The sequence below is a fragment of the Stegodyphus dumicola genome, chromosome 5 (assembly GCF_044657685.1).
Source record: "Stegodyphus dumicola isolate Sdum_Otavi_A_Nest chromosome 5, ASM4465768v1".
Classification (NCBI taxonomy): Eukaryota; Metazoa; Arthropoda; class Arachnida; order Araneae; family Eresidae; genus Stegodyphus; species Stegodyphus dumicola.
This window is the reverse complement of record NC_140772.1, coordinates 83,426,082-83,451,118: the sequence shown is the minus strand read 5'-3', so window position 1 is coordinate 83,451,118 and position 25,037 is coordinate 83,426,082. Positions and strand designations below refer to the sequence as shown.

General features: G+C 34.9%; 1 protein-coding gene across 2 annotated transcripts in view; it reads right to left on the bottom strand.

Moving 5' to 3' along the window:
• The window catches only part of LOC146997153 (uncharacterized), a 55,272-nt gene extending 46,703 nt beyond the window's left edge, over nucleotides 1-8,569 (bottom strand). Inside the window, exons 1-3 of one of the 2 annotated variants that reach the window (XR_015041155.1) lie at nucleotides 8,364-8,569; nucleotides 7,089-7,316; nucleotides 2,368-2,489 (exon numbers count right to left, since the gene is read on the bottom strand). Coding sequence is in view for 1 of the 2 variants with exons in the window: in XM_085816828.1 (XP_085672954.1) it covers nucleotides 7,089-7,306 (218 nt within the window). In the remaining variant the exon portion in view is untranslated. Of the gene's footprint in view, nucleotides 1-2,367; nucleotides 2,490-7,088; nucleotides 7,317-8,363 lie in introns of those variants that run through there. The other variant, XM_085816828.1, reaches the window with a different exon arrangement.
• Nucleotides 8,570-25,037: the final 16,468 nt, after the last annotated feature.

Genomic DNA, 25,037 nt, shown 5'->3' with positions numbered 1-25,037 from the left:
CAATAATAAATGAAGGCGTTATCTTTCTTGTTGCGAAGCTAAGTTTCTCTAGATTGGCAACAAATCCACTATTCTTCTGTTTCAAATGTAAACAAGCAATGGCCGCCATCAAAAAAATTATTAGGCTTAGCTGCACTTAAACAACTTTAAAATTGTTGATAATTCTAAAAATATTGCGTCCAGATTCACTAAAGACATAAAAACCTTAACCGGAAGATAAGAACAACATAATTGAATCTTTTTTAAAGCAAAAAATGTACAACTTACAAACATATAAGAGTAAAGAAACTGAGATCACTGAGCCGGGTAACAGAGTGGATATATATATATATATATTTATATACGTTTGACTAGGCCGATTGCAACCAAAATACGAGGTGCACATCTACATGCTATAGCAGTCATATATAGAAAATTTCAACGTTCTGAGGCTACTCGTTTTTGAGTTATGCGAGATACGTACGATATGTATGCACGTATGTACGTACGTACGTACGTACATACGTGCATACAGACGCCAAGAAAAATTCTTTTCAGAATTCATTTTAAAGCAGTTTTATAATTTTTTTGGACAAAAAGAGTATTTTATTCTGTCCTTACGTAAAGATATTACGCAAAAACATCATTATATTGCCTTCGATAGCGGTCGATATGGATATTTTCGTTGAAATATGCTGCCTGAAACTTTTCGCGATTACAATACTTCCTTTTTACTTCGTACAAGGAAGTAAAAAATCGCCAAAATCCGTGCAACCGTCTACCGCAAGTAGCACCGCCCGTTCCTAAATTTACTCTCAGAAACATCCCTAAATGCTGCCTCCAGTTTTAATATTTACAGCTGTGGTGTGGTGTGGTGTTAATGCTTCAAAGGTGTGGTGTTGAACTCCAATGAAAACTCTGATGGAAGACCGCATGAAAATTTTATTAAACGCCCAAAATAAAAGGCTACGTACAATCAACAAGAAACAAACCTCTTTTTTTTTTTTTTTTTTTAAAACTTTTCAATCTCTACATTTTACGTGCGAGAGCAATACGTGGCTCTCAAGCTTGCGTTTGAAACAACGCCAACATAATTATGTTGTTTTTAAACAATTAATTGAACTTAACAACTATTTAAAACGTATTCGAAAGTTAAATAATAATAATATTCATCTTATATTCTCGAGACATCCTTGTCCATATTAATCTTCAGTTTCTTCTTCCTTTATGCGACCTTATCACATTGTTGATTGTAGCGAATTCAGATAAGCTTTCTCTACTTTAAATTGTGTTCTGTAAAACGTTTTAGTAGTTTAAAATATAACTACTGTGAGATATTGCGATAATGTATGAATAACTCTGAGGAAATTTCAGAATTTTTGTCTTATTTCTTGGGATATGAATAAATTTTATTAACTTTCTATCGACTTGTGCATTCAAACAATTACGAACTCGTACGCACGCAACAAGATTTATATATATAGTATATATATATATATAATTAACAAGCTAGGAAGTAATTACAATACTGAAAGACCAATTTGGTCTAAAAAAATTTTTTTGCGCCATATGCTGCAAAATTAAGGAAATGAGAAATTGTAGAGAGCTCGCCAAAAAGTTACCAGGAGCTGTGGCTCCAAGAAAAAGTTCAACACATTTTTTAAAAAACAATGTCATTGAAGGGTGAAAAATTATTAAAAAACAATGTCATTGAAGGGTGAAAAATTAGGCTACACGCGAAATAGACTGTAAAATATATTCAACACAGTAAAATACTAATCGTTGGAAACTAGCAATGGCAAAAAATACAGTAAAATACCTATCGATGTGATAAGTGAAAAGTAAAAAACATAAAAAACAAATCGATGGAACTAGTTAAAACAAATAAAACAAACAAAAAACATAAAAATATAGAAATATAAAGAGCGGAAAATGGTAAATTAGCTCAATTCGAAGTCCAATCTGGCTTTTCAAGGGAAATTTCTAATTAAACGTCGAACCAAGCTAACTCCATTACGCGTTTCGCCTAAACAGACAATTGAAACTTTTGCGTTACAAAATTTTTAATTAATTAGATGAATTGTTTAAAAAAAATTTTTAGTCTCAATTCTCTGTTCCAAATTTCCGACGCGTCCGCACAAAATGACACATTAAGGTGTAAAAAAAATGTAAATGCAACTCCGATGTACAGCAATAATTAAAATAAAAATAAATAGCGGTCTGCTATTAGTCAAAATATACAATAACGTACGGGCTGTACCTGCAAGCTTAAAGAATTAAACCTTTATAAATTTTAGAAATCTAAAATTAAATTTAAATGAAAACAAACACAGTGGGTCTTGCTAAGACCAAGCAAAATTTGTTGTAAAAGAAACATAAAAAACAGACCTGTGGCTATGCAGTCTTCTCCATTATGAAAGAAAGCTGAAAGGGGGGGTCGGAAGACTCGGAAAGACGTGGAAAGATTTCAAAATGGCGTCAGTCAAGTTGTTTGAAGAATAAAACATTTTCTAAAAGTGAAAATGGCTAAAATTACTTAACATGGCCACAAAAGTAAGAGTAAAATGGAAAAAGCAGTCATTTTTTTAATAAAAGTCGCAATTCTTCAAACTAGAGGGCGATCAAGCTACAATGGAAAACGAAAAGGCCTCATTTGTTAATAAAAGTAGTAAAATTGGCCATCAAAGTAATTTAAAACTATTTAAACAATAGTATTAAAAGTATTGTGCCAAAATGTTTTGGAGGAAAGAAAATGTAGTGACAAGAATTATCTGTACATTTTTACATTAGATTCTCAGAATCAACCATCCACTTTATACCGTCTCATTGGGCTTATTTAAGTATAAAATATCACTATCTTAGTCAAAAAATCTAAAAATTGGTAAGGGTAATGCCAGCTTTTTTTAAGGTATTTTTAATTATTTTGTGAGGAATTCGGTTATTTTTCAAAATAGTTACGAAGTATAGTATTTCTTCTTGAAGGTGTTTTGTTGTATTGCAAATTCTTTTTATTCTGAGTAGCTGTGAATAAATTGTGTTAAGAATGACTCTTTTGGAAATATTTGAATTCCAGTTGGTTAATTTTAGTGTTGAAAAATTAAATTCTCTTCTTTTGTCGCAAACTTTTATAAAATTGTAATCAATAATATGTAAATCAAGGTAGACTACATTATGTTGCACTGTATTCGTATTATTTAGTTTTAAGCATGTAGGGTAGATATTAGCAACTTCTATTTTGTGTAGTTGTTAAATGCAATGACATCATCAATATATCGATAAATGTGTTGGTAAAATTTATGTTCTTCTTTACTGAGTGAACGGACAAAGGTCAATTCTTTTGTAAAAAGGAATAATTCACAGACAGAACTTGAAAAATTACCTCCCATTGGAATTCCCTGTATTTGTTTAAAGATGCTATTGTTAAATTGAATAAAATTATTGAAAAGCACGCTTGAGAGAAAAAGTTGCCATTTTTCGTTGCTTATTATTGTAGAAATTTGCGGAAATAAATCTGGAAGAGCAAGTAAGCTTGTAAATATTTCTTCAGGTGGTAAAGTAGTATAGAGGTTTTCAAAGTCGTAGCATTGGGTATGGTCTATTTTAAGTGAATTTAGAGTTTTCAGAACTAGTTCGTTACTTGAAATCATCCAGTTGCAGTTCTGATCCTTAAAATCATAGTTATTAATTAGGTCACGTATTAGGCGAAGTTTTTGTTCAAAAAGATAATCTATTTCTTTAAGATAACTTCTGGTACTATTAGCTATGAACCTGAATTTTATCGGAGACTTATGAAATTTTGGTAGTACATAGAGATTGGCAAACCTGTTATTATATTTCCGGGGATGTATTTTAAGTCTTTTATGTCGTGCGTTAAATTTATTGAGAAGAATCTTAGTGCTGGTAGTAATTTTTTGGTAAGTGATAATTTATTATATATATGTAATTATCTAGCTATGAAGAAATTGATGCTAAAATTTTGTATTATATTCTCCTTTTTAGTTGAAATTTATAACACTAATTCAAGGTTTATGGAATTATCTCTAAAATAATATATGTTACATATTATCCGTTTTCTCTGAAGATTTGGGTATATTTTTGAAATGTACAGTCTGACGTGGCAGTCAATTATATACATTGAAAGGAATAGTAAATGTTGTGCAAGTGTTGTAAACCTTTCGTTATAGTTGCTCTGCAGTTTTAAAGGACCAGCTATTTTTAAGCATTAACAGTAGAGTTTAGTTACGTACTGTTATGTTACATAAAATATTACATGGCGTACAAGTTCGTGCTTTGTTAGGCTGTTAGATTATTTACAGTAATATAACTTCAAACCTTGCAGATTACACTTTCTTTCATAAGCAGAAGTTATAAGCTTAAAATAAATTCGAGGTTAAAATCCTAGTCTACGGTACAGCCTTGAAGTGATTTTGAAAATTGTCGGCAACACCAAAATGAAGCTTTACTGCTCATCATAATATCGCCAAATCCCGTGTGTACCATATACCAGTATTAAACCAAATCGATTTTAAGCACACTGCCCTCCAAAAGTTAACAACAGCATGTTTTTTTTGCGTCTAATTCGAAAATGAAGCAATATACGAACAAGAGATTTAGACGACACGTTTACTAATGAATGCGACAAAGAATGTTTCTAATGTTCAGCACAAACATGAATTACAACAAAAAATTGCACTCTTGGCAGAGAAATCCAGTTTTTTGAGGAAAACTGCGGTGGTGACGTTACAAAAACAGGTTCTAATAAGAATTGTGTCCACCTCTAGCTGCAATACATTGGTCGCAGAGACGTTTCGTGCTGTCATTTAAATTGTCGGTTAATGAAATGGGAAGCTACGACCAGACACGGAGTAATCGTTGTTCAAGAACGACCTTGGAAAAGAACGTAAAGCAGCAACCTGTCTCCCAAGATAGTTTCAAACATGCCCTATCGGATTCAGGTCTGAGGATTGAGTTGGCCATTCCATTTTCGTGACCTTCAAAATATTCTTCAGTAAGCCGAGCTCGGTGCGGTCACGCATTACCGTCCATCAGAAGAAATCCAAGACCAATAGCAGCGGCATATGGGCGAACATATTGATCTAGGACAGGGGTTCGTAACCCCGTTCTAGATTTTTGGGAGCTATTTTTGGGCCCGCGACTGTTCGCTATATACTATACATGCAATGCCAAAAATCGCATTAAATGCAACTATTTTGAATTTTTAATTACCTTTTTAATGTAGGGTATTGTTTATGATGCTTACGATTGCAATAAAATAAAGAAATACTAAGAATCGTTATACTTTTTTTTACTGCGCCTGCCAGCATTTCCAGTTTGTCAGATGTACCCAAAGTTCCTCCATGGAATACAAGCAAGTCAGTGTAACCAACGAGAAATTTAGTGGGATTGGTTGTATCTGGTGTGTTGTTCCCTCCATATCCAGCTAATGACCTGAATCACTTTCCAGTGTGAACCTGGACTCTGTGAAGAGAACAGACGCCTATTGTTGACTGGTCCAGGAGACGTATTCTCTTGCCCAATATAAACGAGCACCTTTGTGTTCTCAGCCAAGGGGACACAAACAACTGGTCGTCTTGCATAGAACTGTATTGTGCAGGCGTCTGCACACTGTAGTAGCTGAGATTCTTGTTTCTGTTGCTTTTAAATTATCTGCCACGAGCTGAGGCATAGTAATGTTGCTCTTCCTTCGGCCAAAAGAGCTAAATAACTGTCTCTCTCAGGTGTTGTAACTCTTGGGCTCCCTGGAACATGTCTTCTAGAAACATAATCCTCGTATTCAAACTGATTCCATAGTTGTTGGACCACACTACGAGAGACATTGAGATGTCTAGAAGCATCAGCTTGTGACATCCCCATTTCTACCCATCTGATCGCCCGCAATCTCAACGCATCGAGCGTACGACTTCTCCTAGTTACTTATAGACTCCCCTGGATATTGCCAATGAAATTGCTAATAACAATTGAAGATCAATACTCGTGAACAAAACTTAAAATTCTTGAATTTTCTCCAACTTCTAAATAAGTATTCATTTCCATAAAATAAAAGTGGTAGCTATTGTTTTTGCATATATTTTCTCAAGTTTCGTTACTATCATGCATATAAACTGTGAATTTAAATGTTACTGACATTTTTGTAATGATGAGCTTTGAAAAACATGCAGCTCCTTAACTTTTGGACTGCAGAGTATGTTGAGCTTGAATCCTGCAAGTTAAATACAGAGGGATCTGGTGGCAATAAACGCAACTTATGACCGAACTTTCGTATGGCGCAAACCCAACGCTGATGTAACGGTCATTAGTCTTCGAATGCCGTTCTTATAAGCACGCTACGCGTTAGCACTTTGCACTAATGGAAACGGTGCCTTCTTTTCCTTTGCATGTTCCGATGTTTGTATGCCTCTGGTTATAATATTTTCGGAATGCAAAACTGCTTAGATTTCATGAAAAGCTTACAGGGATTTATCACAATTTTTAAAATTATTTTTAGATGTTTATCATATAACCTTGACTTTTGACTTTAGGATTTAGACTTTTTGCTATCCTGTATGATATCTACGGCTTTAAAATTCTGCCACCCGATGCCTTCTTAAATTCTAAATATTTTTGCGCCGGTTCTTCCTCTTATATATTTTTGAAGCAAAACTTTCCATCTCGACTCGAATGCTTCCATTGACAAAATGGTAACTTTTTCAGTCTCGCAAATTGTTCCTAGAGCAAATATCCAAAGAGGTTTCGCAAATTATTCCTAGAGCCGTTTCTTTAAATATTGCAGAGTGTAATTAATGTGGGGTGCCGACGCAAGGCATTTTGCCCCCTCCTCTGGTGGAATTTAAAAAAATTTTGCCGACCGGGGCAGCCGCACCGGCTGTAGCGCAGACCCTGAATATGGCTTATATATAGACCCTGAATACATTTCGAATATAGACTTAAATATAGACCCTGAATAAATTTCGTATATATGAGTAATAATGATTCAATCGCCTTGATTCATTTTTTTTCTCCCTTTTTACATTTTTTCTCCATTGTCCTTAAAAATTCGCTGGCCTTCTAAAAAGAAAAAAAAAAAAAAATCAATATATAATAAAACTTACCGCAATATGGTAGAAATTATATCCGGCTGAATATTTGAAATTGTTATAGAATTCTTGCTTGATTGTAAAAATTCATTTTTAAAGAAATTGCTCATTCTTGCTAAAACATCCTTTTGACAGCGAAATTTGACAGTTTGACCATTAAACATAATAAGCAGTTCTACATCAGCTATTGAATTTTCGCCCAAATTTATCGAAAAAAACTCACATTCAGCCATTTGGATGCCTCTGTGAAATAAAAAGGATATGATATTGAAATCAGTTACAACAGAGATCAAATTAAGATGCATTTTTAAGTGAATGTTTCTTTCCTTAAGTGTTATTAATGCTTAAAGATATGTTTCCAGTCAGTATTCTTCGTGATGGGAAATCTACAATGATTATTGCAAAGTTTTCGAAATTAAATGTAAATGTTAAAATGTTGCTTTTCAAATGATCTCATTTCAAAGTTAGACTTCTGCAATAAATATTTTCTGCAATGGTAACAGCGAGAAGAAAAGGAGACTTGCGCATTTTAAAAAAGATTTGCGTGTTATTCTCTTAACTTTAATAAATTCTATGGAACATACAAAAAAAAAAAAAAAAAAAAAAAAAGTCTGCTTGGAATTTTTTTTTTAACTGCAACTTTATTTTTGAATGTATAAATTACCTTCTGCTGCTTGACAGTTTTGTTTTAATGCAAAATGGTACTTTTAACGAAGCAGTGGATGGAAGGCTACGTTTGTATCTTTCCGAAGAAAATTATTCGTATCCAAATATTAAAAAATGCCGTGAAAGGCATAGTTTTTCGATATCTAAAGCTACAATAGATAAGTAATAAAAATAAAGGGAAAAAAGTCAAAGTTGATTTCAAATGGAAAAATTGTTATAAAGATAATGAAGAATAAGAGTTATCAAATAGAACATTTAAAACACATATTCTAGGTAAAATATTTCTGTAAATATAATGAAAATAGTCTAAAAAATGTGCGAACAACCTTTGTATAATAATTAATACAAATATACACTTTGTATAATAATTTAAGAATTCAAATTACTGAAGATAAAAATTTGGTTTCACTTACTAAATGTACTAAAAAATACTTAAAATAGCTGATTTGAAGAATTGATAGATGGTATGATATAATAAATCGTAGTATGAAATAGAAATTAAATGTGTTTTGATAATTTATTGCGAAATACAATGGAAACAATACTTTGCGAATAAAAATATTAATTAAAAAACGACTTTAGTATTTTAGTGTTATTTCTAATTGTGACTAAAATAGTACTTACATATATATCCAATAAAAGCCAGTAATTGAAGACTAAAATTTATACTTCAGTGTTATGTTTTTAAACTTTTAGAAGCGTAAAAATAACGACCTTCTGAGACATAATGTGCGAGAGATAAATACTCACGGCAGACGATATTTTAAGATTTAGAAACGATATACTGTAGATATAAAAAGCTTTTATTTATAAAATAGCAGTAAGGCTTGTTTTTGAGGGGAAAATACCAAGGGATCTACAACAAATTCACTCCCTTCCCCAATTGTTCATCATTTATGATACAAAACTCTTTCCGATTCAGCTTTTCATTTCGTTTATACAGTATTTTCTGCAGCTTATTAGATTATTGTATAAAATTAAGAGAATTAAACTGAAAAGCATTTTTACTGTATTTTAAAATAATATATTCCTGTTATTCTTTAAAATACCCCTTTTCATCAAAATAATAATTTAAGACTTTAAATAAATAAGCAGTTAATTTTGTAATAAAAAGAGCAGTTCACAGAGCTTTTCCTATCTAGAGAAATAAAAAAAACTTTTTGCTTTTGCCAAAACTTTTTTTTGCTTGTTGCATTTTTTTTCATTGTAACTAATGGCAACATTTTAAATATTTTATTTATTTCAATTTAGTGTTCTTCATGAAATCCTGGCACGATATCGTAGGATCAATTGATGTTAGCCAGTTATTTTTAGCCCAAAAAATGGTGAATCTGTTAAAACATTTTTGTAAAATAGAGATTAGCCATGCTCTGTTCTTTTTGCAGCATATTGCGCAAAAAATTATTTAGACCAAATTGATCTTACAGTATTGTATTAACTACCTAGCTTGTTAATTATATATATATATATATATATATATATATATAATTAACAATACGAGTCTAATATATGCGAGTATATGTAATAATAAATTTCCATAGTCAAAAATACACTTAAAATTCTAACTTTATGCTCTTATTATAACTTTATGCTCTTACAGTCTCTTATGTGAAAGTACGTGGAATAAAATCTACAGCCCCGTAGTCAAGTTGTGTTTCCCGCCTTTTCTACACGTACAGTTATAGAATGTTCTGGAGATATTTAAAGCGAAATGGAATGACTGACTAGGCTGACGTCATTTCTTGGAAGCTCCGCCTTTCCAGAGGCTATAAATGGACTCGCAAAGGAATTTCGGGATCTTTTCTTTAATGTAACGATGCAGTAAACTTCATGCAAAAAGTTATTAGTAGTTCTTTTTTATTTACTTCGGAGATCTGATTTTTTGTAACTGCTATTTCTCCTGAATAATAATAAATGGATCCGGTTTTTTAAACTTATCGTCTGATAATTTGAGCTACGACTACACCTATGATTCTTCACCAATCAATTTATTCCGGACAAAAGCTGGTACATCACATATACAGTACACTCTCGATTATCCGCGGGGCGAATTATCCGCGCCTGCCGCACAAAGTGTTTTTTTTTTAAGCGTAAAGCAAAGAAAATAAAAATGTTCACAAAACTGAGCTAAACGTTAAATTTGCTAACATCGTACTTATTTATGGCAAAAATATCCCAGGCCTTCTCGGAACCTTCCCTTCGGCCTTCTCGGAACCTTCCCCTTTAATGAGTAAGTGATTTCTTACTCACCCTTGCAGTGCCCGCTCCACCGCCCTCTCTCGTCTTAATCTTACTGACACGTCCACTTCTTCCCACTCGCCATTGACAGACAAAGTAGACAGATGTCTTGTTGCACCCGCTAAGTCTGTTAGTTTAAGCCTGATAGTGTTTGCGAACCGGTCGGAGTTAATTTCTTGTCTTTTATTGTGTTCAGTGCTTGTGCTTTTTGGTTTTGTGTTTTTCGTTATCGATTTAAAATGTCAGAAAAACGAAAGAAGGTGGTGTTGACGATTGCGCAAAAACTAGAATTAATTTCCAAAGTAGCAAATGGAGCTACAAGGCAGCAGATGGAATTGGATTACGGAATCGCGGAAACAACAGTGCGTGACATTCTACAGGAAAAACTGGTGAAGTATGCATCAATGTCGACAGTGCTTTCGCAAATGAAAACGCGAAAAAGTATGAGCCTTTGATGAGCTAGACACGGCATTGACAGAGTGGTTAGCTCAAGTTCGAAAAGAGGGTACTCCTGTGAATGGTCCTATCATTGCGGAGAAGGCAAAAACCTTTTTTAAGTTGTTAGGCCTGAAAGGAAATTTTGATGCGTCTTCTGGCTGGTTGACTCGTTTTAAGCAGCGACATGAAATTCGAGAAATTGGACTTCATGGGGAGAAACTTAGTGGTGACCAACAAGCAGCCGACGATTTCCACCATGAATTTGAAGAATTTGTTTTAAAAGAAAAGCTATCTTTTGAAGAAATTTACAATGCTGAGGAATCGGAACCTTTTGTGGAAATGCCTTCCCACTCACACTTTAGCATTTGAAAGTGAAAGTAAAGCGGCGGGTCATAAAAGCAGCAAGGAAAGGATCACTATCATGTCTTGCAGTAACGCTACCGGTGGACATAAACTTAGACTTCTTGTCATTGGAAAGTAAAAAAAAACCGAGATCTTTCAAAGGCACAAGGCTAGAAAATTTGCCCGTTGATTACTTTAACCAAAAAAAAAAAAAAAAAAAAAAAAAAAAAAAAGGATGGATGAACCGAAACATTTTTCAAGAATGTGCGTAAACATCTTAAATTGAAAAACCTGCCTGAAGAAGCTGTGCTATTGATCGACAACGCACCTTCTCGCCCAGCAACAAGCGTGCTAAGGTCTTCTGATGGAGAAAAGTTTTGCAAGGTTTCTCCCCCCAAACGTTACTGCCCTAATCCAACCCATGGACTAAGGAGTCATTGCAACAATGAACAGAACATACCGAACCAAGCTGCTAATGACCAAAATTGAAGAAAGTTATGATCTGAAAGAGTTTTGGAAACACTACACGATCGTGGACAGCATCTACATTATTGCATCTGCATGAGACTCAGTGAAACTCGTCAACCCACATAAAATCATGGAGAAAACTGATGCCTAATGTTGAAGCCAACAACAACCTAACCCCTTTCAGTTGTGAAGGAAAAGAATGAAGATGTAGACATGCCCACGGCAACTCTTGCCGATATGGTGAAAACAGTTCCGGTGGGTGAGAACGTCGATGCTGAAAACATTAACGAGTGGTTGGTGTGCGACGTCAACGAACCTGGATTCGAACGCTTGAGAGATGATGAAATTGTGAAGAAAGCAAGGGGAGAGACCGAGAATGAAGGACAGCGAAGCGAAGGCGAAGAAGAGCCCATTGTGCAGATGCGGAAGACTCACAAAGCGGCATTACAACATGTCGACGGACTGCTGAGCTATTTGGAAGAACAAGATGACGCGGAGTTGGCCGAGAAACTTATGCTACGAAAAATGCAATCTCGGATCAAGAGAAAGTGCTTCCAAAACAAGAAGCAAACACAAATGACTTATTTCTTCAAAAAGCTGTAGTTTTACAGTTATGCTATTGTAATTACATAATACATTACAGTATTAAAACAGTACATATGCATTAATTTTTCTGTGTATCCTTGACGCTTCTCTAAAATTTCCCTGCTGTTTGTTTTACGTTTTATTGTACATAAAACGATTTTTCAAAGTTAGAATGACTGTTTTATCTTTTGCTATACCTGTTTTTAGCTTTTTTCAGATTATCCGCGATTTTTGTTATCCGCGGCGGCCGCGCCACCCAATTCCGCGGATAATCGGTAGTGTACTGTATATATATAATTAAAGAAAGGAGAACAAACCACAAAAAACGTTTGAATGATCTTAATGTGTCCAGCGAGTGTCATTTCACGAGTCGACGAGGTAATTAATAGTAGTGGAGATAAAGAACTGCGTTTACTGCATTTACGTCACTTAGTTTGTTTTTGTTAGTCAATAATAGAGATTAAATTTGAAAGAAAAATTAAATGTCTTACGCTTTGCCGAACGACAGCATCCCAGCGCGTGAAAAATACAAATATTTTATTTATGTTAAATCGCTCAGATTGTTAATTAAATTCAAATGACAAATATCTTACTCCTTGCACAGTAACAATACATTTTTTTCTAATTCCTAAGATGGCTGATTAAATTTCAAACGCACATCTCTACATATAATGAAAGAAAGAGTCTGTCTGTGTGTGTGTCTATCGTTCGCGCAGCGCGTAAGCTAATAGACCCACGGCTACGAATTTTGGTACATACGTGCATCTAGACAAGAGCCAGTGCACCTCGAAGCTATTTTTTCGAAATTCGAATTCGAATTTTTTTTATTTTATGTTTTGTGACGAAATAGTGTCATTTTGAGACATAATGGGCTATAGGAAAGCGAGAGTTTACTCTACACACTCCATTTTCACATCGTCATGAAATGTAGGTGCTTAGCTATTTTACGAACTTAAAATAAATTTCGTGTTTCAATAAATCGATTAAATACTTTATTTAACAAAGTGAGCTTAACACCTTTTCAACGGGATTTTTCTAAAAAAATTTATTTTTAAAAAGGTACAGTTTATTTTTCTTTGATTCTTGGACACGTTAAACTTTCATCCTTGCGACTGCTTTTACAAAAAAAAATTTTGGAAAAATGATAATATTTTATATTAAAAAAAATTTTTAAATGAAGCTTCCGAGTACACTTCTCACATCTCACATCTTTAATAATGTGATTTTGGGAACAATTTTTCTTTCTTATTGTTGTTGATAGATTTTTGATGAAATCGCATCATTTTGAATAGTTTCATCCTTTTAGAAATATGGGTTTGGCAACAATTTTTCATCGTATTTCTTATGTCACTGTTTTTAAGAGATTGGCATATTTCATTGTCATTTTTTATACATATGTTACGGTGAAACACCGAAATCTGGAAAATGTCGACTTTCACCGGTGAATGTCAACATTCACATAGTAGCTTGGTGTATGTCCGAAATATTTTCCAAATACTCTTATTTCTGACTTACACCGGTGAATGTCGACATTCACCATGTACTAATGGTGAATGTTGAACATATAAGAATATTATATTTCCTTCTCCGTAATTTATTCGCGAAAAAACGCACTTGAAACTCAGAATAAGAACTTAAGAATATAAGAACTTAAAACACACAGTATACATTCAAAATGAGAAAGGAAAATAATAGAAGTTATAAACTTACCAAATTATGTGATTCAAATCTTATTTATTGCAACAACTTAAACTATTATGACACTTTGAATTGCATAAGACTTTGAATCGCACTTTGACTCTTTTACAACTGCATTTATTTGTGGAACACTTCCTTTTTGGAATGGCAGCGTGTACATATACTCCTCTCTTTTCGACCTACACCAGAGCATATCTTTGATTGTCGACATACACCGGTGAGGGTCCGAATGCACAAGAATGTAAAGAAATATTCGATCTTTCACCGACGTATTTGTTGAATGTTGACATTCTCCGGTGAAAGTCGACATTCTCCAATTTCGGTCTTTCACGGTAACATATGTTATACATTTTTATTGATTTTTTTTAATATAGTTATTCTGCAGAGTAAAATTGTGCGCGTAATATTTTCTTTTTCTAAGTTTTTTTCATGTTATTTTTTGCTTATTTCACTTTTGCATGATTTTTTTTTCTTCAACGGAAAGTTGGTTAATTTTTTTATTAGGATAATTAATATTTGTATTAAGGGATATAGCTTATTTCATTGTAATTTTTTTCTTCTTGAAAATATAAGATAAAATATCATTAATTATACTTTGCTTTTCAGATTTTTTTTTTTTTTTTTTTTTTTTTTTTTTATTCTTTTATGTTATTTATTGCGCTCATTTCACTGTTTTTAAGATATTGAAAAGTTTTGAGTGATTTTTTTAGGAAACAAAGTTCTTAACCTCCTTTAAAGCATCTGAGTTTTTTATACCATTTGATTTTGCAAAGGGAAGCTGGTTAATTTATTTATTAGGATAATTAATATTTGTATTAAGGGATATTGCTTATTTCTTTGTAATTTTGTTATACGTAATAACTTTTTTTTTTTTACGAAGTTGTTCTGCAGAGTAAAATTCTACGCAGTTTTTAAATTTAACGTTTGGTGTTCCCTTCAGCCATTTTTCCGGTACATTTAAAAGCCAGACGAACGCTGGCAGCGAAGCTGCTTGTATCTTATACATTGCCGAGTGACAATACTCTGCTTGTAAATCGCTGAGTTTGTAAATCAAAACTTCATTAAATTTGCAAAAAACATAAATAATAATAATAATAATAATAAGTTCAGAATTTGAGTTTCGGATGAAGAACTATGCGTATTTAGAGTGTGGTGGCTCTATGTGTCTCAGATTTTTCTTTTTTTTTTTTAATAAATAAAGGAACCTACAACATACATACAAATTCATCATTATTTATTAGCAAAGATAAAACAGAAAGTAATTTTAAGTAAGAAAAGAAGTGTGTTCGTCTAAATTATCCTGGAAGAACAGTGTTCTGTGATTAAAAAAAAATTCAAGATACACACAGTTAAATGCCAAGCCGTCTTAAAGTATGGGCGCTTGCCCAGGGGTCCCATGACCATAGGGATCGCATGCTAATCCGTTTATGTTTCATTGCTGTGAATGGTAGTCATAGGAACCCCAGCTACCCAGAGAACGCTGCTCAACTCTTCATCCCTAGCATTCACTCCAACATTTGACACAGATGCGCCTCAGGAGATTAACAAGATTTCTGACGGGATACTGTCAATTATTGTTCACGAAAATGCGTCACATAAGCTGAATAAATCAGTATCATAAAGGTCACCCCAGGAATCTCAGAAGACTGTTAGCAAACAAAATAGGAACTTCAGATAGCACGAATAGAAGTCCAGCTACAAGAAGCCCGAAACGTGATGGTCATAGACAAGACTAGAAAATCGTTTAGTGCAAGCCCAGAAGAAAAATTCTTTGGTACCTTCTATATCGAACACAGCTTCAGCCCCACATTCTAGAACAGGAATTACTTTTTATAGCAGTGCCTAGCCCCTGCATAACAAAACAGAAGGTCCTCTCAGATCACGTCTTTATTATTAAATTCAAGAGCTACATTAGAACGCTGGAAGGAATTAAGGCCCAACTAACTGCGGACCTTAAACCTCTCAGCTAGTTGTCTTTATAATTCAAGTCCGACCCACCAGAAACAGAGAATTCCTAATCAGAGAGAAGCTAATCAGATGCAGACAGCTCCTAGTCAGATGAAAGTTTACGGGAAGACATAGCTGCGTCAATATCGGAGCATCCTCAAGAACTCTAACACAGACACCTTTCAAGTTCGGGGGTAACCCAACACGACAGACGGGATAAACTAGTTCAGTACAGGCACAGATGATAAGAGAAATTTAACGAGGCAACAAAATGTCTGTGACGCGGCATAAGAATCGTGTGTGAAATGAGCCGTAGTGAGAGAAGCAATCAGTCCATGACTTTGTCACTTGTACATCTTTGCCACCGGGTGTTGGTCACGGTGTGATATGGATTTATCACGGCAGTCGTGATCAAAACCTTTTTCTTCGAGGCGTACATGCTTGAAATGTCATGGGATTTTATTGAATGAAAAAAAAAATCTAAAACAGCCAACAGCTGGCACTTCATATGATAACAAAAGCAATAATTAATTAATAACAATTGATTTCTAGCAAAGACTATGTTTTCCATAACAAATGTTTAACATGTCTGTCGTCATTTATCAATAATACCTGTAGTCGAGGGACAACGTCGTGAACAGCACTGTACAGCATATCTCCAGATATGGTGAAATATTGCCGTCGGATGTTGTCTTTTACTATCTCTAATGAGATCGGACGATCGCAGTAGAATTGCGATTTCAAGTAATCCACAACTAGATTTTATACCAATTATTACACTGATTGAGATCTGAAGACCTGAGAGGCCAAACATGACGGAAGTGGCGGCTCAGCACGCGATCCAGTACATGTATCAATATGGGGTGGAACTCCATCCTGCATAAAAGTCGTGCCTTCGAACAGGTATTTATCAGCCAGACTAGGGATGATACGATTCTGTGACGTACTGACAGTCTGAATAACAGAAACACGCATTTTCTCGAAGAAAAAGGGTCTGATCACGATCAAAAAAGATCAGATCACACCGTGACCAACAGCCAAAGGCGAGGATTATAAAAGTAGCAAAGTCACGAAGGGGGCGATTCCCTCTCTCACTACAGCTCATTTCATACACGATTCTGATGCGGCATCGCTGATATTTTGCTGCTCAGCGCCATATGTTGCTGTCTTTTTTTATTTACATTTTTTTTCCCTTTCAATAAAACCTCATGTCATTTCAAGCATGTGTGTCAATTTTTACCTCTCTATCTACATTATTCCTTGAATTATGTGATTTTGAAATGTTAGCGGAATTTTGGGTCACCCGGTATATACAGACGTCACGAAAAATTCCATTTTAAACCAAGTTTACAATCAAAACTTTCTGTTCGTATGAACAGACATTGATTAAAAATATTTCTCTTGAAGATTATTCTTAACGACGGACCAGCTTCACTGCTTCTTTTTAATTATTAAGAAAAACATCATATACAAATATTTACAGTGAAGCAAAATACAATTTAATTATGATTACAATTTTCGCTCACGTCAGGCCAGTTAGATTTGTTTTCGAACTCTACCTGCCTCAATCGTAGGAGGCGATGAATTGGCGAGATTCGTTGGCGTAAAATGCGCCAACATTCCGCCCGGCCTTGTCATGTTCACATGCAAGAAATTGACATAAATTTAATTATGAAGTACTAATATTAAAATTTCGGTTATTCATGTAAACAATTATAAAAATATGTCGAGAAAAATATAAAATAAATAAACAAAACATCGAAACTTGTAAACAAGAATACAAAATTATTGAGAAATATAATTTTCAATATATAATTAACAGCTTATAAAACTTTTTCAATTTTGAATTCACCTCAACAAAGTTAGTAGCATTGTCTGTATAAATTTTGAAACATTTGCCACGTCTACGCGTAAAACGTTTAAGTGTTGCAATTAAAGCATCGGATTTCAAATCCGTTAAAGTTTCAAGATGGATGTCCTTTGTTGCGAAACATATAAAAATACAAATATGCAGTTTATTTAGAATACGTTGATTTTTAAATTTCACTAAATAAGGGCCACAGAAATCAATACTTGTAATAGCAAATGGAGGTGAAACACTAACATTTTCAGTGGGCAAATTACCCACAATTTTGTGAAGAAAGAGCGGGCTTACATGGGAAGAGAGTGGGCACGTGCACATTGATCTTCTGTTTTACGTGCGAGATTACGGCCCTCTAAAGGCCAAAATTTTAAGAGCACTGCATTCAGCACAAGAGATCTTGTGGTCCAACATGAAATAATTTCCTACGTAAACTTTCAAAATAAATGTTACTTAATCTTGAAGCCTTAGAAAATGTAGGAGAATGCATTTAAGAGTATGGCACTGAAGCCTTCTTCAACCTTCCACGGACTATTCTTCTGTCATAAAATATGCAAATAAATTCGAGATATTACTTGATAGATTCTTTCCTTCAAATAGAGCTCGTTGTTCATGCTTAATCAACATTTTTTCCTCTTCTCTTAGCTCATCTACGGACAGTGATCCGTTTTTTTTAACCTTATTCCTGCAATTGAAAATAAACCTGGTTAATTATACAATAATTATTTGAAAATTCTTAGAGATCCTGCATAATACAATGTTGAGAGCTGTCATTTAGCAGGGCAATCTCTTTACAAGTCTCATCTTCAGAAGGAATTTTCCTTTCTCGCTGCAAAGTTTCGTTTTCGATTTCTTCGATGGTTTCAACCTCAGGAACAAAATGGTTGCAAGTTCTTGGAAATTTCAGGCTCCATAGAGGATCCTGGACCCGTCCACCATCTAAAATCTGTCACCAAACAATTAGCACTCATTCCAGGAGATCTGCAGGGATTTCCTTACCTGCACAGTGATGCCAAGAGTTAGGATCTGTGAAGTTGGTGGTTTCGTTCACTCGGTTTTCCACAAACTATTTTCATCGGATTTTTGCACCCTTTATCCAAAAAAAGTGCAATCTTGGAATCTGTCAAATGATGTTCAATAGATGATCTTTTCAGATTCACGATTCTCTTTACCTTAGAACTAAGACGAGCTGCAACTAGAGCACCCAATAGTTCAAATCTTGGCAAGGTTATGCCGTTTAATGAAGCTACACGACATTTTGAAGTTAGGAGCTTCGCCGTTATTCCACTGAGAGACTTTACCTTCAAATATATGGCAGCGTCAAATTCCTTCTTACTTGCCTCGCAAAAACTGTGTATTTCAACAGTATCTTCGTGTGAAACAGAATCATTAATCAACCTACGTATTTTCAAATTTTCTATGTGATGAAGTTCAGCACACCACTTCTTCCATTCCTGTTCAATTTCTTTTGATAAAGTTCATCCTACTGAATTTTTTCATTCTAGAGATCTTGGATCTAGATTTCATGCTAGAGATCCTTAACTCAACCGGCGAAAGGCGAAATTAATCATAAAGGATCAAATATCTTCACTATTGCTTGAAGTAAGAAACGTGTCGTATTTTTGTCCATAGAAAGAAATTCCAAAAGAGTTCTAGTATCCACAGTTAAATAATTGTAATGTGTCTTCTAAGGAAGTTCCAAGATTTCAGTTTAGTGTGCGCTCAAGCTGAGAGTAGTATTTACAGGATAGGTATCAAATTCTTTATTCTTCCATTGCTCCATTAGTTCAGCATTATTGCTAATCTACTTCCTGAGGAACATTCCAGCATCTTCTATAATTTTCTCGGCATTTCTGGATACTTCAAGTGCTTCTTCAACATCTTCACTTCCATAAATCAGATCATCTACATAAAACATTTGTCTAAAATCTCCAACAGTTTCGGGAAAATCTTCCTTATATTTTTCAATATGATGTCTAATAGTAGCTGCTAACAGGACTGGGCTCGAATTGACTCCGAAATTTACTCGATTGAAACGGTAAGTCTGTAAATTAGGCTTTTTATCAGCCCATAGATCATCATTACAAAACTGCCGATATTGTTCCAGGGTCGAAGCGAAAGACGAGCTGCTGAATCCAGTCGCACGATAAGTTAAATCTTCAACATCGTCTGATGGAGTGATGAAGAAGTCAGAAAAGACCAGATGGAAGATACCGACATTAAATTAAATAATAATTAATAATTGAATTAACAGTCTGTAGGGATTTATTTTGAATAGCCAATTAAGTTATACTTAACTTTCCGATAAATCTTCATTATTCTAATTGTCAATGGCAGAATATTTAAATTTAGTAGAGCGCGTGAAGGAATGCAAATTCTACTTTGAGAAAAGGTTTAAATGCCGAGCTTTAGAAGGAAAAGTTAGCGAGTGTAGGCAAGCATTGTACCTTGTAGCGTAAGTTTCTGATTCTACATTTATTGCTGGTTAACATGGCGTAACAGTTATTACTTGGCTTAACAGTTATTACTTTACGAGACTTCGACGCGATTTTAGATAACATGATTATCTGAGCCCTATAGAAAATTCTACTGTTTAACATCTTTGAATTTTTAGTTTAGTTCTTGTTAATTAAGACACAATAACACGCCGAATAAATACTAATTCAGAAGTCCAACAACAAAAATCAGCGTTATACCTACAAAATTTTCACAGGACTAGTTTCGATGGTTTTACCGAACCATCATCTTCAGCTGCAAAACCGCAAATGAACAAGATAGGAAATAATGATTAGATAAGATAAGAAAGCCTGGACAAGAATAAGCAAGTGGCGCCATCTGTTGGCGAAACCAGAACTAAAACATAATTTCTCTAAAAGCCGAAGGCAAATTTGGATTGGAATTAGGATCGTTAACTAGAACAGAAAGATTTTTATGAATGTGAAATGCCTCTAGAAAATCCAGTTCTCCAATGGAAGATGTTTTTTGAATAATTTTGGCAGCAGAAAAATTGAAAGTGTGATTTTCGGACCAACAATGTTGAGCAGAAACATGATCAAACAACAATGAAGACCTCTGTGTTTCCTTTTTTCTAACATATGCCTCATGTTCTTTGACGCGAAATTTTAAGGCTCTCTTAGTTTGGCCAATGTAAATTAAACCACACTGGCAAGGAATCCTATAAATACCCCAGGAATTCATATCCGGAATGGGGTCCTTGAGTATAGAAGTTGGAATTTTATTGATGGGAGAAAAAACAACTCGAAAGTTAAATTTCTGCAAAATATGTGCAACTTTATAGCTAATTGATGGAAAGAAGGGAATGACAACAGAATTTTTATAATCTCCTAAAATAAGAGTGTGGCTTTTAGTGTGATGAGATGAGAATTTTTTAACTGCTTGATTAATAATGTTGGGTGAAAAGCCCCTGTCAATAGCTATTGCTTTTAAATAATTTAGTTCTTCATCAAGGGCTAGTTTGGAGGAGCAAACTTGAAGAGCACGGAAAACATAGGAATAAAATGAAGCTAACTTTTGTTTAGTCGGATGACATGATTTAAAGTGTGGTGGAAAGCAAACCGATGAAGGTTTACGGTAAACCGTAGTACTGAAGTTGGATGTGTTACGTGTGACCAGAATGTCGAGAAACGGAAGAGAATTGCAAGTCTCAAGTTCAAAAGTGAACTGAATAGCAGGATCAATAGAATTCATTGTTGAAAGAACTTTATTTAAATCATCTTTATTACCTTCAAACAGGGTAAAAGTATCGTCTACGTAGCGGAACCATGCCGGGAAGTTTAAAGTTTCAAACAATTTTGATTCATAATAATGCATGTAGATATCAGCCAGGATGGGACTGAGGGGACTTCCCATGGCTAATCCCTGAGTTTGCTTGTAATATTTATTTTGGAAAACAAAATGTGTTTGTTTCAAACAGAGTTGAGTGAGAGAAATTAGCTCATCAATTTCGATGCAAGAGAAATGAAATTCGCGAAGTCTGGTTTCTAGACATCTTAATGCACCCTCCACTGGGACATTGGTGAATAATGATTTTACATCAAAAGAAACCATGAGTAAATTACTAGGAGAAATGTTTTTAACCTTTTTTACAAACTCTATTGAATTTTTCATGGTGTAAATGTTATTGTCTAATAGAGTGGAAAATCTAGAAACTAAATATTTAGCTAAAGGATACGAGGCAGTACCTAAATTTGATACAATAGGGCGGAAAGGAATACCACTTTTATGAATTTTGGGAAGAGCATATAATCTGGCACAATTCGCAACAGATGGGATAAGCGAATGTTTTAAGTTGCTTGAAATGATTTGCGAAGATTTGATCGCAGTTTTTATTTTGGATAAGTCCGAAGGTAAAGGATCTTTAGGGATCGGATTATATGGTCCTTCGTTTAAGAGTTTAGTGACACCATCGATGTAAGTGTTCTTATCCATGACGGCTATCTGGCCACCTTTGTCGGCCTTTGAAATGATAATATCCGGGTTAATCTTATCTAATCATTATTTCCTATCTTGTTCATTTGCGGTTTTGCAGCTGAAGATGATGGTTCGGTAAAACCATTGAAACTAGTCCTCTGAAAATTTTGTAGGTATAACGCTGATTTTTGTTGTTGGACTTCTGAATTAGTTCTTGTTAGTTAAGTTACCGCCCGAGCGAGGCGTAGTTTGTTAGCGTCAAGTCGACGCATTATTAGTTTTAAAGAGTTTTAAAATAAAGGGTTCTTTTAAGCCCTCTCCTGTCTGGTTTTAGCACGTAGTACTTCAGTTGTTACACCAAGAACTAAACAAGTAGATATTACATTTGGCCCCCGAATTTCTTATCGAATTCGATGGCCAACGATCTGGACGGACAGTCCTCCCCACAATACTCAGAAGTTGCAGCCTCGATGGTGACCAGCCCTTCGGATGGGTATGGTTTTCTAATACAAACAGTGAGAGCGTCCATTAAACCAGCAGTAGTGTTCAACGGCAAGAACGCCTTCATTTCATTCCTGGAAGCCCTTAATAATCACTTCCAGTTGTATCATGTACCCGAGAGACAGAAAGTAGCAATTGCGTGGAGTGCCCTCCGAGGACAGGCTGAGTCATGGTGGAAAAGAATTGGAAAATGTTTACTTGGAGAAGTCGGAAGCCTCACCTACACTTTTGAAAATTTTAAAGCGGCACTCTAAACGGCCTTTCCGATAGCGAAAGACCGAGCAAAATTATAAGCCGAACATTACAGCTCTTATCAACGAAAAATTAAGGATCTCACAGAGTTTATTTTACGTATAGTAAATATGCTATACAGAAGGAAACCGGATAATAAAGTCATTGGAATTATTTTACCAAGGTTATTACCCGGAGTACAAGACTTCATGACAGCTGAGAAACCCACGGACGCTTCAAGGATTATTCGAATTATACGTGAAATTCCAGACCCGAAGGACAGCAGAAAGCTCCAGATTTCCTACCCAGGCATATCACCAGCAGTTCTCCCAACAGCCGGTGGCAGAAAGAAAGAAATACAACGGAGAAAGACGTTTTTCAACCAAGCCGCCAACGAGTGAGAATGGAAACGTTAATGCGAAAATGAAATTCGATAAAGACCGCCAGCGCACTCTAATGATAACAGCAAGAAGGAAAAATTCTTTAAACAATTATTGGGATCTCAGAAATTGAGGGTCCAGACTCCTGTGCCTCGCAAAATCCCTTTAAGTTGCATTTAAATACAGATGTGGTGAAGAATTCGCAATTATCTGTAATACAAGTTTTTTTTAATAACGTAGTGTCTGTCTACGGCAAGAACAGCTCTCGCCACGGTGTTTGGCGAGTTGCGGTCGCTATAGCAATAGGGCTAGTATATTTCAAATTGGGACGAACCAAGAGTTGCTTTATTGTTATTTTGTTTTTGGCGACTGTTGGCTGAAGGAAAAAGAGTTTATCATTCGTCTCCTCGGTTTCATTCCAGTTGCACACATCTTTTCTTAACCCTTATATTATTACTATTAGCTATTTTTATTCTTGTTGTTATATCTTTTGTACTGGTATTTGCTCAAATTTGTTTCTATTTAGCTTGATTTTCGTAGTGCTTTGTTAATTGCCAATTTTTTAAAATGTCCTTCCAGTTTAAGAAATGTCAACCTTTAAAATCTCAGGCACGTCAAATCATGTACAATGGCGCAGAATTTTTCGCTTCTGAAGCTTTGGCGAATTCTTTAGTAGTTCCTCTTCCTCAAGTTTTGAAGAGAACATCGCAAGCTACTGGAGTATCGGAGTATACAATTAAAAAACATTATGCGCGAAGTATCAACAATGGATGAAACTAAACTTCTAAATACACCTGGAATGAAACGTAAAAGCCCTACTAATCATAAGTGCGAAATTGACGATTTTGACAAATGCGTTATACGGCAGACAATACAAGACTTTTACATCAAAGAAAAGAAAGTGCCACCTGTGCGGAAATTACTGCCTGTTGTGAGGCAAAAAATAGACTTCCCGTGGCAAAAAGACTCTTTGTGAAAAGTTTTGCGTTCAATGAAATTTTGCTGGAAGAAATGCATTAACAAAAAAAAAAAAAACAAAAAAAAAAAAAAAAAAAAAATTCTTATCGAAAGACCTCACATTGTATTTTGGAGAAACAATTATTTACGCGAAACGAGGAAACTCAGGGCTACATCATTTACATCGATGAAACATGGATTGAGAGCAACTTAACTTTTAAGAAATGATACAGCATAATACGGTTTTGGGCGCACAGATAAATGAATGTCAGTTCAAAAAATAGACTGATTGTTGTCCATGCTGGCTCTTCCGCAGGATTTATTCCAGGTACCCAACTTTTATATAAAGCATCAGCTCAAAGCGAGGACTACCATGGGCAAATGAACTATGGAAATTTTGAAAAATGGGCGTTGGAAAGCTTCTTCCAAATTTACGACCCCAAAGTGTGGTATGCATGGATAATGCCCCGTATCACACAAAAATTGAAGATTGGACACCCACGAAATATGCTACAAAGCAAACAATGGTAAATTGGCTGATGAAGAAGATGATATGCTGCGATCCTAGAATGTGAAAAGCGGAGCTGTTTAACTTAATGGAATGCAATCGTCCTAAAAAAGTAATCTATAAAATTGACAACATCATGAAAGAAAATGAGCATCATGTTGTGCGTCTCCCTCCACTGCGATCTAAACGCAATTGAGTATGTTTGGTCATCAGTTAAAAGACTGCTCAAGGAAAGGAATGTGACTGGGGACTTAAGCTTGGAAAATTTGAAAAATTTAACACAAAACGCTTTGGATGAAGTCACTTCTCAAGAATGGCAGGCGCACTGCAACCACGTAGAAAAACTTGAAAATTCTTATTGGGACAAGGACGAACTTCTAAAAGAGATAGTGGATGAGTTAATAATTCAAACTGCCAGCAACGATTCTGATTCTAACTCAGAAGAAGCGGAATCTTGCGACAGTGATTCAGACGACTTTTCAGATGTTATACCTCTATAAAAGTCATCCTCCTTCTTCATCTGATAGCTCTCTCAAGTTATGAGAATATTTCTAGGTTCAGTATTTTCTTTGCCACTATGTAAATGAAAGACTACCAAAAGTGGGCAACAATGAATCTTCGAAAGAGACGAAACCCACCTTGTGGGTAATAAAGAACACTGCATGGTTGCTTCATTTCCCATTACTGTGTTCTTTGGGACCCACAAGCCATGG